The sequence below is a fragment of the Pseudochaenichthys georgianus genome, chromosome 4 (assembly GCF_902827115.2).
Source record: "Pseudochaenichthys georgianus chromosome 4, fPseGeo1.2, whole genome shotgun sequence".
NCBI classification, from domain to species: domain Eukaryota; kingdom Metazoa; phylum Chordata; class Actinopteri; order Perciformes; family Channichthyidae; genus Pseudochaenichthys; species Pseudochaenichthys georgianus.
The window spans coordinates 11,084,255-11,096,186 of record NC_047506.1 but is presented as its reverse complement, the minus strand read 5'-3'; the positions used below and the strand labels follow the sequence as shown (position 1 = coordinate 11,096,186).

At 42.5% G+C, this 11,932-nt stretch overlaps 1 protein-coding gene across 6 annotated transcripts; it reads left to right on the top strand.

The window, feature by feature from the left end:
- Positions 1 to 395: 395 nt before the first annotated feature.
- Positions 396 to 11,925, top strand: cep135 (centrosomal protein 135). Of its 6 annotated transcripts, none has more exons than XM_034081167.2 (26): positions 396 to 654; positions 1,214 to 1,357; positions 1,450 to 1,640; positions 1,753 to 1,920; positions 2,054 to 2,195; positions 2,324 to 2,408; positions 2,499 to 2,627; positions 2,811 to 3,026; positions 3,110 to 3,175; positions 3,322 to 3,472; positions 3,553 to 3,782; positions 3,858 to 4,013; positions 4,100 to 4,240; positions 4,592 to 4,669; positions 4,830 to 4,981; positions 5,660 to 5,775; positions 5,895 to 6,049; positions 6,615 to 6,670; positions 6,765 to 6,933; positions 7,015 to 7,125; positions 7,222 to 7,407; positions 9,681 to 9,890; positions 9,998 to 10,200; positions 10,498 to 10,602; positions 11,125 to 11,262; positions 11,462 to 11,925. In XM_034081167.2, exons 2-26 carry the CDS (start codon positions 1,245 to 1,247, stop codon positions 11,505 to 11,507), a joined length of 3,513 nt encoding a protein of 1,170 aa, XP_033937058.1. In that variant the 5' UTR covers positions 396 to 654; positions 1,214 to 1,244; the 3' UTR covers positions 11,508 to 11,925. The 6 variants fall into 6 exon arrangements, with proteins under 6 accessions (XP_033937058.1, XP_033937059.1, XP_033937057.1 ...); XM_034081168.2 differs by having other exon boundaries at positions 1,243 to 1,357; positions 11,462 to 11,924; XM_034081166.2 differs by having other exon boundaries at positions 1,230 to 1,357; positions 11,462 to 11,923.
- The last annotated feature ends 7 nt before the right edge of the window (positions 11,926 to 11,932 follow it).

Below are 11,932 nucleotides of genomic sequence, written 5' to 3'. Positions count from 1 at the left end.
ACGTGACATTTGACATTTTTGTGATGCCTAATGTAATTCTGATCATTTCTACTGCAGTATTTTGTATATACTCAATATGCATACATGTTAAAGAGGCACATTTAGCTTATTTAAAATAGCTATCGTTGAAAATCCCAACATTTTCTTGTTCAAGATCCCTGTGTTCTTCTGTGATAATTTTAATGTAGTTTACTGCAGAATTGTTTGATTATAGAGCATATCATAATCGTAGTTCAGTTTAATAAAGGCACATTTAAAATATTTATCAGCTCACTTTATATTTTAATGCAAGAATTGTTTTATATATAGTCAGCCATATCCATTCAGTGCCAAACAGTCAGACTTTTACAATAAATACCCATTAACGTCCTTGTCTCCGCCCTCCATCCTGACAACGCCGGCTCCCAAAACGAGCTCCCCCAAATGCTTTCACTAACTTCCATGGCGACGAATCCAAACGAGATCATCGGCGCTCTTTTCAAACCCCTTTACCGCGAGAACATGTTAAAACCAGAGCTGATGATTATCAAACTGTAACTTAAATACCACAAGTCTATTGCAAGTTATCGAAACAAAGATACATTTAAGTCGGTGATGTAGAAACACGTTAACGTCTGTTAAGCTAGCTGTCAGCAAAGCGGTGTCCACTACCCGGTAAGTTGTGACTGCTAACGCTAGCTAGGTTCATTAGTTAACATTAGCAAGGAGCTGGTTAGTGGATGTTGTTGTTATCGCACAAGCTAGCTCAATAGCTAGTCAACCACACATAAGGCTAATGTCAGCTTATTAGCATGTAAGCTAGCTAAGTAATGTTAGCTATCATTAAATACCTGGCTAACTTTGTGAGCTTCTGTCATTTAGTTTACACTCTTATGGATACAGAGTTGAAGAGGTGGGTTTTGAGGCGGGACAATATAAGTCCTGATAATAGTCATGGGCTGGCCTATCAAAGTACACCGACTTCAATTCTATTTGTTAATCGTTATATTAATATTGTATATTCAATAGAGATACTCTAGGAGCTATACATATTTCACTGTTAATATATACATATGTACTGTTCCGTTTTGTTTATTGTTTACAGTTTATACATATTTGCTTTTTATTTTATACTTTATTTAGTTTTGAATAAATCCGCAATGCTTGTCTACATGCTGATGTAATGAAATACATTCCCAAACTGGGTTCAATATAAGTTTATCTTTATCTGAAGTTAATGTAACCGTCAGTGTCACATCGCAGCCATGAACAACAATGCAGAGAGGAAGTTTGTCAATATGAGGAAGCGTCTGGATCAGCTGGGCTACAGACACCCACTAGGAATAGAGTCACTGCCTCTAGTGGAGAAACTATTCAGGTAATACCTTTAATCCTCCTGCATTTGCTCTTTCCTTAATATCAGCCAGTCTGTAGAGGTTTATGAGACGTTTGTTACATGTGTTATTACAGTGACCTGGTCCACACAACTGAAAGTCTGCGCAATGCCAAACTGTCAGCGGGGAAAACTGAAAAAGAAACTCGAAACTTTGATGCTCTTCTGGAGCCATACAGGGCAGAGAATGCCCGGGCAGTCAGGGAGAACAATGAGCTGCACCTCGAACTTCTCCAGCTGAAAGAGGAGAAAGACCGTGTCAGCAGAGGTAAGCTGCGATAACCAGTTGTCCCCCTCTTCAGTACAAATTGAAACAGTTTCCCTTATCCTTCACCAGCACAGACACACAACATTATTTGACACTATCTTGTTTGTTTTAGAGCTCAAGACCCACATCAGAAAACTGGACCATCAGACATCGGACCTGAAGTTTTTAAATAATCAGTATGTGCACAAAGTTCGCTGTTTGGAGAAGGATAGCAAAGCTAAAGCTGAGCGCATCCAACAGCTGCAGGAGAAAAACATGCAAGCTGTGGTGCAGACACCAGGTAATATCAGGGATCTGACCTGAACTGGATGCATTGCATTGAAAGTAACATATGACGTGGGTTTAAAAGGGAAATCTAAAGTTAACCATAACTGAAGAATTGTATCCTTCTTTCCTCTTACACACACTCACAGGTGGAAAGAAGCGCAGCATCCCTTTCAGACGTCAGAGAATGCAGATTGATGATCTCATACCTTCCTCCTCTACATCTGGTTATCCTGTGTCGCAGCCTGATGATCCGTATATAGCTGACCTCCTTCTTTTGGCCGATGGAAGGTTAGTTTTTTATGTTAAAGCTGAGCTGTATTATCAAGGGAGTGGGGAACTACTCAATGGATGTGTTGTTCGTATATGCTTGCGTGCTTCTTAGCGACAACCTGACTGATGGTCATTTTTATTTCTAGAATAAGTGAGTTACAAGAAGACATCATCAAAGTCAAACTGGACCTGGAAAATGCTCAGGAGTTTATCCAACACTTAAATACACAGGTAAGAAATAAAGAAAGCTGAATCATGTCCTACTATGACAAGTCAAATGTTACTAAAGACATGACAAGACTTATTTTCTTAACCCTTCAGGTGGAGGAGAGGAATAAAGAGATTGAGCGTTTGAACCGTGCTCTTCACGGAGGACGACCTCACGATGTAGTTTCTCTCGAGGCTCAGAACTTCAGCAACGAGAAACTGATTGCCCATCTTAACCTCCAGGCAAGCATTGTAGTCAAACAGGATACCCTGATGTATAATGCATACAGGATATTACTAGAACATGACGTTTTCTAAGTAACTCACCTGGTTTTAAAAACATTTCCTCTATAAGAGAAGTCTGCATGGTTGCTCGTACCCACCCTCCTCTCTGCTGACTCGTAGCTGCTGCGTTGTGTTCTACAGATTGAATACCTGCAGGAGACCAACATGACATTAGAGGAAAAGGTGGCGGGTCTGCAGCAGAGGAAGAAGGATGCCTCCTGCGAAGTGGCCAATCTCTCCATAAAGAACCTGGAACTGTGTGAAGAGCTGACGCACATTGACGACCTGGCAAAGCGCCTGGAGATGGACAAAGAGCACGTGTTGGAAACTGCTGACATGGAACTGCAAGAAACTAAAGTAAGAACAGCCAGGAGGAGAGATAATATAAAAGTGTTGGATTTTCATTCTGCTTGTAAAACCTGGAAACTTTATCTCAACAGAAACACATTCAAAGGCAACAGAGAATCATTGAAGACTTGGAGGATGTCATAACAAAAACAAGAAGGGTATGTATATACACTTAATATGGTCATTTTCTGCAATACTTAATATATATTTGACATTCTTCAGTAGATCCTTAACGTTTCTATGTTACCATAAGTCTGTCCTGTTTTATTACCCAAGCTAAAGTGTTGGCAATGATTACATTTAGGAGCAGTCTGAAGGGGACTTTGAGAAAGGCCGTCTCAGAGACCAGCTGGTGGAGCTCAAAGAGCAGAATGAGAAAATGGAGGGACTGGTGAATTTCCTAGAGGAGGAAAAAATCAGGCTGCAGGACAAGATGGAGAGAATGATGGTAGCAGGTAAGCACCTGTTGAAACTGCTTATAGCAGCAATAGATTTCTTGACATCGGTGTATTACCTACCTGCTGCTGTTTTCTAGACAGAGACCTGGTGCTGGAGCTGGAGAGCATGCGGGCTAAACATGGTGTTTGTGGAAGGGAACGCTCGCCCTCACGGCTAGATGCATTTGTCAAAAGTCTAGAGGAGGAGCGGGATTACTATCGTCATGAGGCTGAGCGCTACAAAAGAGCCAGAGGGGCCAGGGGCCCAGATTTAAGCCCCAGTCGTAGTCCAACCAGGGGCAGGAGTCCTCAGTCCAAAGCAACGAGGGTAAGCAGTGGCAATAAAAAACATGCTTTTCAGATAATCCTCTTTTAAACTTGAATTTTAACCTCACATTTTCAGGGAGGTGTTGCCGAGACAGAACTTGTGCGTTTATTAAAGGAACGAGATGAGCTGAAGGCTGCTCTGCTGGAATTTGAGAGGCACATGGAGGACATCCAGAGCAATGTGAAGGGCCTCAGCTCTGAACGAGACCACTTCAAAAAGCTGTTTAAACAAGTGAGTTATAGAAAGTTATTATTCCACAAGCTGGACATTTCTTTTTCTTTTACACTTTTAAACAACCTAATGTATTGTTCACTCAGGCTCAAGAGGACCTAAAGCTGGTTCACAGCACAGGTATGTCAGCTGATCTCTTACAACTGAAGGCTCAGGAGGTCCAACGGGCAGAAATCAGAATCCATCAGCTGACCTCTGAAAGAGACACACTGATGGACAGATTACAGGTTAGTACAGAGTAATACCTTGCATGGTGTGCATGACTGCTCTGATGTTAACAAGTTGCAGAGTTAAGCATAGTTTTAATTTGCTAGAAGCTAGAGCTGCAAGGATTGGTCAATACATCGATAAGTCCATTGACGGAAAGCTACTTAGCTACAATTGTGATACTTGATCATTGGTCTTTTTTGATCCAAAAGAAAATCGATTGTTTCTGTAATAGTAACTTACATATCATTGGGGTTTAAACTGTTGGTCGGACAATGTAATGGTGAGATAATACTGACTTAACAGGCTCACTGTAAGCTTTACGTTAGTGACACTGGAGTTTGTTGAGCCTGATTTTCTTTTTGTTGCAGGTTAGCCAGACTTCAGCTCTCACTGGCCGACAGGGAGAGGAGAGGAGGATTCTTGATCTGGAGAATGCCGTAAAGAGTGTAAGCCTGATGGGAATTTTGATAAACCTTTTCAAACACATGCTCATAATGTCTGACATACCAAAGTCCCAGAACAGTTATTAGGTGATGATTACAACTTTAACTTAGATCCTTAAATGGGTTTAATTTGCTTTATGTTTACCTGACCCATTGTGTGTAGTTGGAGCGGGAGAGACTGGAGCTGCTCTCCCAGGTGAGTCAGCTGAAGGAGAGCAGGGGGGCTGCTGAGGAGGAGCTGGAGGTCCGGTCTGCTGCTCTGGTCCAGAATGCAGAGGAGGTTTCCCATCAGAGGGCGGAGGCTAATGCTCTGAGGTTTGTGTTGAGTTTCTTATGACAATGAGGTATATATGAAGTATCAAGAGTTTACCCAAATACAATTACTTTTACCTTTTTTAAAGAAGTCCAAAGTGTCACAACAATAAGGAAATGTATCTTGAATACTTTCCATTACTTTTGGATTAGCTTTATACAACATGTGCGTAAAAAGACACATGCTGAAATGTTGCCATTATTATGTATGTAAAGCAGAAACGGGAACATCACAACATCACAATGCAAGTTCAGGACATCCAGCTGTGTTTATGCTATTATCCGTGATGCCATATTTTAACCTTAAAGCAGCGGCAGTGGTGAAATTAAACTACATGCAAAAATCACAGTTTGTCCTTTATTGAAATTGCTGTACCAGAAATGTGAGACTGGGATGCATCTGGGCATTACATTTAAATCTTGCTGTACTGGAAAAAAAACTGTACGTTGTTTCCCCTTTTCTACATGACCTACTGAACTGGCAACATTTCCCCCACAAATGTTAGAGGCCTTTGTGTCAGACCCATGTCCTGAATGTGTGCACATGGTCTTTGTATTTACTGAAGCGGGATACAGTAGCCTTTTTTTATGTCTTATGATGACACCGTTCTACTCCCAAAATATATATTTTTAAATGATATTCTGAAAAGAAACTGATCAGGGGTTGCCGTCTGTCTGCAGGATGCTGCAGGAGCAGATGGAGCATTCTCTTTCTGAAACACAACACCGGCTGTCTGTGAAGATCAACGAGCTGCATGCTGCCCATGAGCAGATTGACAAACTGGAGGAAACAATAGGTGAGTATTAGTGGGTGTTATGAGGTTCAGAATGGCCTGCCACAGTTGGTGTTGGATGTCTGTTTGGTTTTTTCTGCGGCTGCTTCACTGTTTTGCTTGATTTTGGTTCCGCCTGACAGGGGAGCTGAGTCAGCGGGGCTCCAAGCACAAAGAGGAAGTGGCTACTCTCCAGAAGTCCATCTCTGCTCTGGATAGAGAAAAAGATGCTCTGCAAGACGAGGTGGATCAAAAGACTGAAAGACTGGTTGTTCTCCTGGAGGAGCATTCTAAAAAGGTAGCCACCCCCAACAAACCTCATCAAAACATGCCCATATTGGCAATAATCTCTCCTGTTCGAAGTGGCTGTATAAAGGTCTCCCCCTAAAGCATTTCAAATGTACAGTAAGGGAGGAGGGGACAACATACACAGTCCTCTTACTATGCAAACAATGATTACATATGAGGCTTTAGTCGGAGTTTGTCAAATCAAGTGGGTATTTTACAAAGTTGCTGGATCTTAGTTCTGTGTTTACCCTTTTTGCTCCTGCAAGGTAAACGAAAGGAAAGTACGTTTTGCACCAAATGAACCATACATGACATGTGACCAACTTTGAATCTTGAAGCCTTTTTTAAGACATACATCATTTGCATGAAACCAAGTCTGTGGATTTTGTCCTCCATCATTTACATTGGATAGCATTAAAGGAGCTCTTCACAGCGAGTATGGAACTTAGAAAATATTATAAAGTCATTTCTTCAATGCACATATTGACTAGGGAGGATTGTATGATGATAGACTTGAAAACAAATGCACATAATGTTTGAAAAGATAGAGGCTTGATTCTTTGTTGTTTACACAGGAACAGACTCTTGAAGAAGTGAGACTCACAGTGACAAACATGGACAACTCACTAGCGTAAGTATTGTTGTCTCTTTCTGCATTGGTTTTAAATACAACTAAACAAGTCCCTTTTTATTTAGCTGATATTGAACATGTGATGTTGGCGCAGTCAGCTGCAGGGGGCGCTAAACAGTCGTGAGAGGGAGATAACCAGCCTGAGGAGACAGCTGGATGCCTGTCAGGAGGAGCTGGATGGACTCAGGAGAAACAAAGAAATCACGATCAGAGAGAACAGGAGGCTGCAGGAGGACCTGGCTACAATGACCAGGGAGAACCAAGTATGTAGGAAAACACACTGACGTTGTTTTGTATACGAAGAAAAGAAGGAAATAACATCAGCCACTGTTGCGTTTGTGCAGGCTGTACATATGGAGATGGAGGAGGCTCTGCATGAGAAAGATGAGCTGAAGATAAGAGTCCACTCTTACATCTCTGAGGTGTCCAGAATAGAAAAGCTGATGGCTGCAAAGGTACAAACAACACTCCTGTAGCATATTCACGCCTTATAGTGACATCGTATACACCTTCTTCCGTCTGCTAATTGACTGTGATTGGCGGACCCTCAGGAGCAGGAGAACAGGGACCTGCTGGATCGCTTCAGGATGGCCCACTCTGACGTGGAGGAGCGGGAGCAGAAGCTGCAGCATGCTGAAGGCCAAAACAACTCCATCCGCCTGGAGCTGCTCTCCTCGGACACAGAGCGCAGACACCTCCGAGAAACTGTCGGCCACCAGGGGAGAGAAATCCAGCAGGTGAGATATAGCATGCGTAATAACAACAGCCATGCAAGGTCAACTTAAAGGGAAGAAGAGGTATGCTCCAATCTCTATGTGTATATATGGAATTGAGACACATGTGACCTGCTCCATCGAAATCAGTCGCATTGACCTGAAGACACATTTTGAGTTGTATACACTGTTGGAAAGAGGAGATTCCTAGCTTTCTAATGATATCAGGATTGTTTTTGTACTCCAAATATTAAGCGAAAATATGTCCCATTATATAATGACTGTCACCGAGTCCTCATTTTGAGAAAAAGGCCTTCAAAGTTTCCTCCTCTCTGGAATCCATCGATCTGATTGATTATTTGCAAATGATCAAAATACTACGGAGGGAAGATGTTTTCGTTTGGATCACTGGTCTGGGGGAAGCTCGCGAGTGTATGTGTGTGTTTGTGTAATTTTGTGTTTGTGTGTATTGTGTTTGTTTCCCGGAGAAAACCCTCACGAGAAACACCGGCTGTTGTTACGCCTGCTGTGACGTCAAGTAGGGTTGCCAGAAACTGACCATGATCAAAATCGATTATTCGGCAGCCCTGGCGAATAATAATCAGACAAAAGGAATTCCGTTGTTTTCTTTACTAGAACATGTTTAACAGTACAAACAACAAACATGCACGTCATCACAACGACGTGGCCTTGAAGTGAAGTTGGTAATGGCCGGCTGTGCTGCGTTTTTCTCTGTAACCTCTTTGGCGTGCTTCGCACTCAAATGCGAACGCATTGTTGAGGTTGAGTTGTGATAGACCAACGTCTTTTCACAGAGCTTGCATTTAACTTCCTTTGGACTTGTAAGTTCGAAGTAGTTCCACAAGGAGGAACTCTTTTTACCTGCCGGCTGCCGCTTTGTTCATCTTTAGTCGCACGTGTGAGGGAGAGGGGGGGTGGGGTCGGTGTGTAGCGTGCTGCTGCAGCAGCAGTCTGCTCTGCACCAGGCTTCCTCCAAGTTTACAGTAAAACAAACTGGTGGTGTGACCAATGGCCATTTACAATTATTAATACTATTACTATTATTAGCATATATATATTTATATATATATTTTGGTTGAAACTAAGCCAGAAAAAAAACAAAACCATAAATAATAAAAAAAATATATATAAATAATAAAAAAAAATATATAAAATCGATTTTTAAAAATAATATTCGATTATGGAGACTGTAACGAATATTCGAATAATCGCTGGCATCCCTAACGTCAAGTTACTCCGTTCTCCGGTTGTAATTGTGCCGTTAAAAGCTTCAAAGTTGTATTTATCATCTGAATTTGCCGAAACAAGTTTAATATTCTGAAAGCCAAGACTTTGTTTAATTGAAATCAGATGAAAACAAACTGTAACGGGCCCTGCCATGTTATCTATGATTACTATACGCTTACATTCATAATTCCAGCCGGAGGGAGGGGGGGCGGCGCTGAGGAATAGTGAGGTGGCAGAGTGGCGAGGGAGAGCCGTCTTCTTCCCTTTACAAGCTTCAAAAATGTATTTATCCTGTGATTTTGGAAATAAAAGTTTCATATTCTGAAAGCCAACACTTTGTTTATTTAAAATCAAACAAAACACCCGAACCCCAAAAAACTATTTTTTTTACACAAATCCACGTTTATTTTGAAATGAGCCGTTGCGACTTCCGGCTGATTTCGATAGAGCGGGTCACATATTTTCTTTACAATGTATACACGTCATAAGAATGCTCTTACCCATGAATTATATCAGAAGAAAAGTGGAATATAATTAGGCAGGCAAGCTAAGTGTGGTTAAAGCGCCGGGTGCTGGAGTGGCTCGGCCGGAGACCAGACAGCTGATCAGAATCAGGTAATAAGCCCCTCAATAAAAGCATGTTGGTAACCTGGTTCTGGTCTCTCTTGCAGTAGACTGGGTCCTGGGAAGACTTCTGGGCCGCGGAACACACCTGATTAGGCCACCGCACCGCTTCGTGCCCTTTTTGGAGCTGGCTGTTTTTGTTTTGTTGGACAATAAACTTAAGTTATTCCCTGAATCCGTCTCCTTCTGTCCTGTCCTTGTTCGGGCGCCACTGTAAGCACCTCCGCTCACACCAAGGTTAAAAAGGACAGAAGGAGCCGAGCCACTCCCATCACTCCGGCAGCCGGCGCTCTAACCACACCCCGCTGCCACACGAAGATATTACGCTAGGTAGTAAACAATTCAGTGGTGGTAGTCTTCATATCACCACAGAATCAGGAACAAATGTTAAGATGAATGTCCCTTTCCATCTGCCGTTTCCCCAGCACACGCAGGCCCTGCAGGCTTACGAGGCCCAAGTGTCGTCGCTGGTGCGAGGGATGTCCCGGCTAGAGGAGGAGCTGCTCTCAGCACAGGAGGAGAAGGCCGCGCTCCTCTCTGACCTGGCGTCCGTCAGGGAGCTGTGTGTCAAACTGGACTCTGGCAAGGAGCTCACTGCCCGCCAGCTCACCTCCCGGAGCATGGACCTGGAGAGGGTGAGGCCCGCTGCGGATTTATTGTTGCATCCAGGTGTAGGCTATCCGTGAAGGTGAGCAGTAGCAGATATTTAAGCTTTCTGAAAATAAACCTGTGTGTTTTCTAGGTCACAGGAGAACTGGAGGATGTTAAGTCGGACGCAGAGGTCCTGAGGAAACAGATGGCCAGTGAGAGGCTGACTGTCCGTAACCTTGAGACTCTTCTCTCCAGCAATCGGCATAAGGAGTTCCAAACCCACCTGACAGCCAGTGAGAGGGAGTCCGATATAAAGGTCCTGCGCGACAGGCTGACTCTGGCTGACTGCAAAATGTAAACAAGTCCTTTTGAATATGTTGACTTGAACTCCAAGACTTGAATCAATGCCTCTTTTATTTTACAAGCTGTTGATTCTGGTGTGTGTGTGTGTGTGTGTGTGTGTGTGTGTGTGTGTGTGTGTGTGTGTGTGTGTGTGTGTGTGTGTGTGTGTGTGTGTGTGTGTGTGTGTGTGTGTGTGTGTGTGTGTGTGTGTGTGTGTGTGTGTGTGTGTGTGTGTGTGTGTGTGTGTGTGTGTGTGTGTGTGTGTGTGTGTGTGTGTGTGTGTGTGTGTGTGTGTGTGTCCGCCCTCAGTGCGGAGCATGCCAGGGAGGTGGCGCAGCTCCGCAGCAAAGTCTCTCAGCTGCAGACGGAGATGGACGTTCTGAAAAGACAGTTGACCTCTGAGCGCTTTGAACGGTGAGCTGAATTTTCAACTGCCAGCACTTAAATATTTAATGGAGAGTACCCAAAGCTGGAAGTTTGAAACAAATTAGATCTGTCATCAGGGTTTTTATATTAGCTTTTTGACTTAGTGTATTTCAGTAAATAATGGATTCTATAGACTTGCTATTACATAAATAGCATAACTGATGCAACAACGTTTTTTTTTACTTTGAGTAGGCTGCACAGACAAATTGTGTTGATCTCTGAGCCAGCATATAAGGATATTGTCAGGATGTTGGGGACACTACTGAAGGTTTTCCATTATCTGTGAAACAGCAAAAAGTGTCCTCTTGGAAACTGAACATTTCTTGATACAAGTTAGGTGACTATACTACTTTTGGAGTATCTGGCAATAAAAGTGAAACTAATAATGATGTCCGAGCCTGATGCGATGTTTTCAAAATGTTGTCTGAGGTTGCGGTCTGAAAAATGTAACCACAAGCCTAGGCACATATTAAACATGTAAAGATTGCCTAACTGTGGCGGTGTCAACAGAGAGCGGGCGGTTCAGGAGATGCGCCGGCAGGGTTTGTCGTTCTCCTCCCTCGACGCCTCCTCCAGCTCTCACCACACCTCTCCAGAGCGCTCCATTCTGCGGAGTCTAAGCCGCTCCATCGACAAGTCAGCAGACAAGTGAGTCTTGAAAATGAAAATGATATGGCTTTTAATAGGGCTCATTGTTTTGTGTTAGATTCTGTTAATAAGCTGGTGTTTTTCCATGTTAGACAGGAAGCAATGTTCTTTGATTATAAAAAAGGAATGATGAGCCATAACAAATCAAAAAAAAAAAACTCTTCCTTATTTCACCATTCCTCTTTCTTTCTCTTTCCAGAAGTGTGAGCTTCAAAGATTCCACAACTACAGAGACAGACAAATAAACAACTTGAGGAGTGAGTTAGAAACCACTAGAAGCTGTGAATGAATTGTGAAGGTCTTTGTAAGTACCGGCTTTACAGTGAGTGTTCAATTTAACTTAAACTAGTGACTGTGATAACATTCAAACAGTATGTTACTTTTTTCTATGGAAATATCCAACCACTGATTGACTCCACTTACAATACTGGATGCAGAGTCATCTCTGTCAGTATGTTACACAGTCATTGGTAAAAATGTGGATTTAGCTTCAAAACTGTTTTCCTGAAATCAATTTGGTTGTCAACGACTCCAGCGTCACACATGTAGCAAAATATGTTTTTGTTCAACCCTGTGGTTATGTGTATTATGTGTTATATTTGTGGTTTTTTTCACAATGTTTAAATTATTCCTAAAATAAAGAAATACAAAATCACAGAAATGTGCAACA

Bases quoted from the DNA above. Each gene is read 5' to 3' on its own strand.
- cep135 (XM_034081167.2), top strand. From the start codon at position 1,245: ATGAACAACAATGCAGAGAGGAAGTTTGTCAATATGAGGAAGCGTCTG. The intron at 4,241-4,591 runs GTTAGTACAGAG...TTTTTGTTGCAG, and splicing joins CACTGATGGACAGATTACAG to GTTAGCCAGACTTCAGCTCT. The intron at 11,263-11,461 runs GTGAGTCTTGAA...TTCTCTTTCCAG, and splicing joins ATCGACAAGTCAGCAGACAA to AAGTGTGAGCTTCAAAGATT.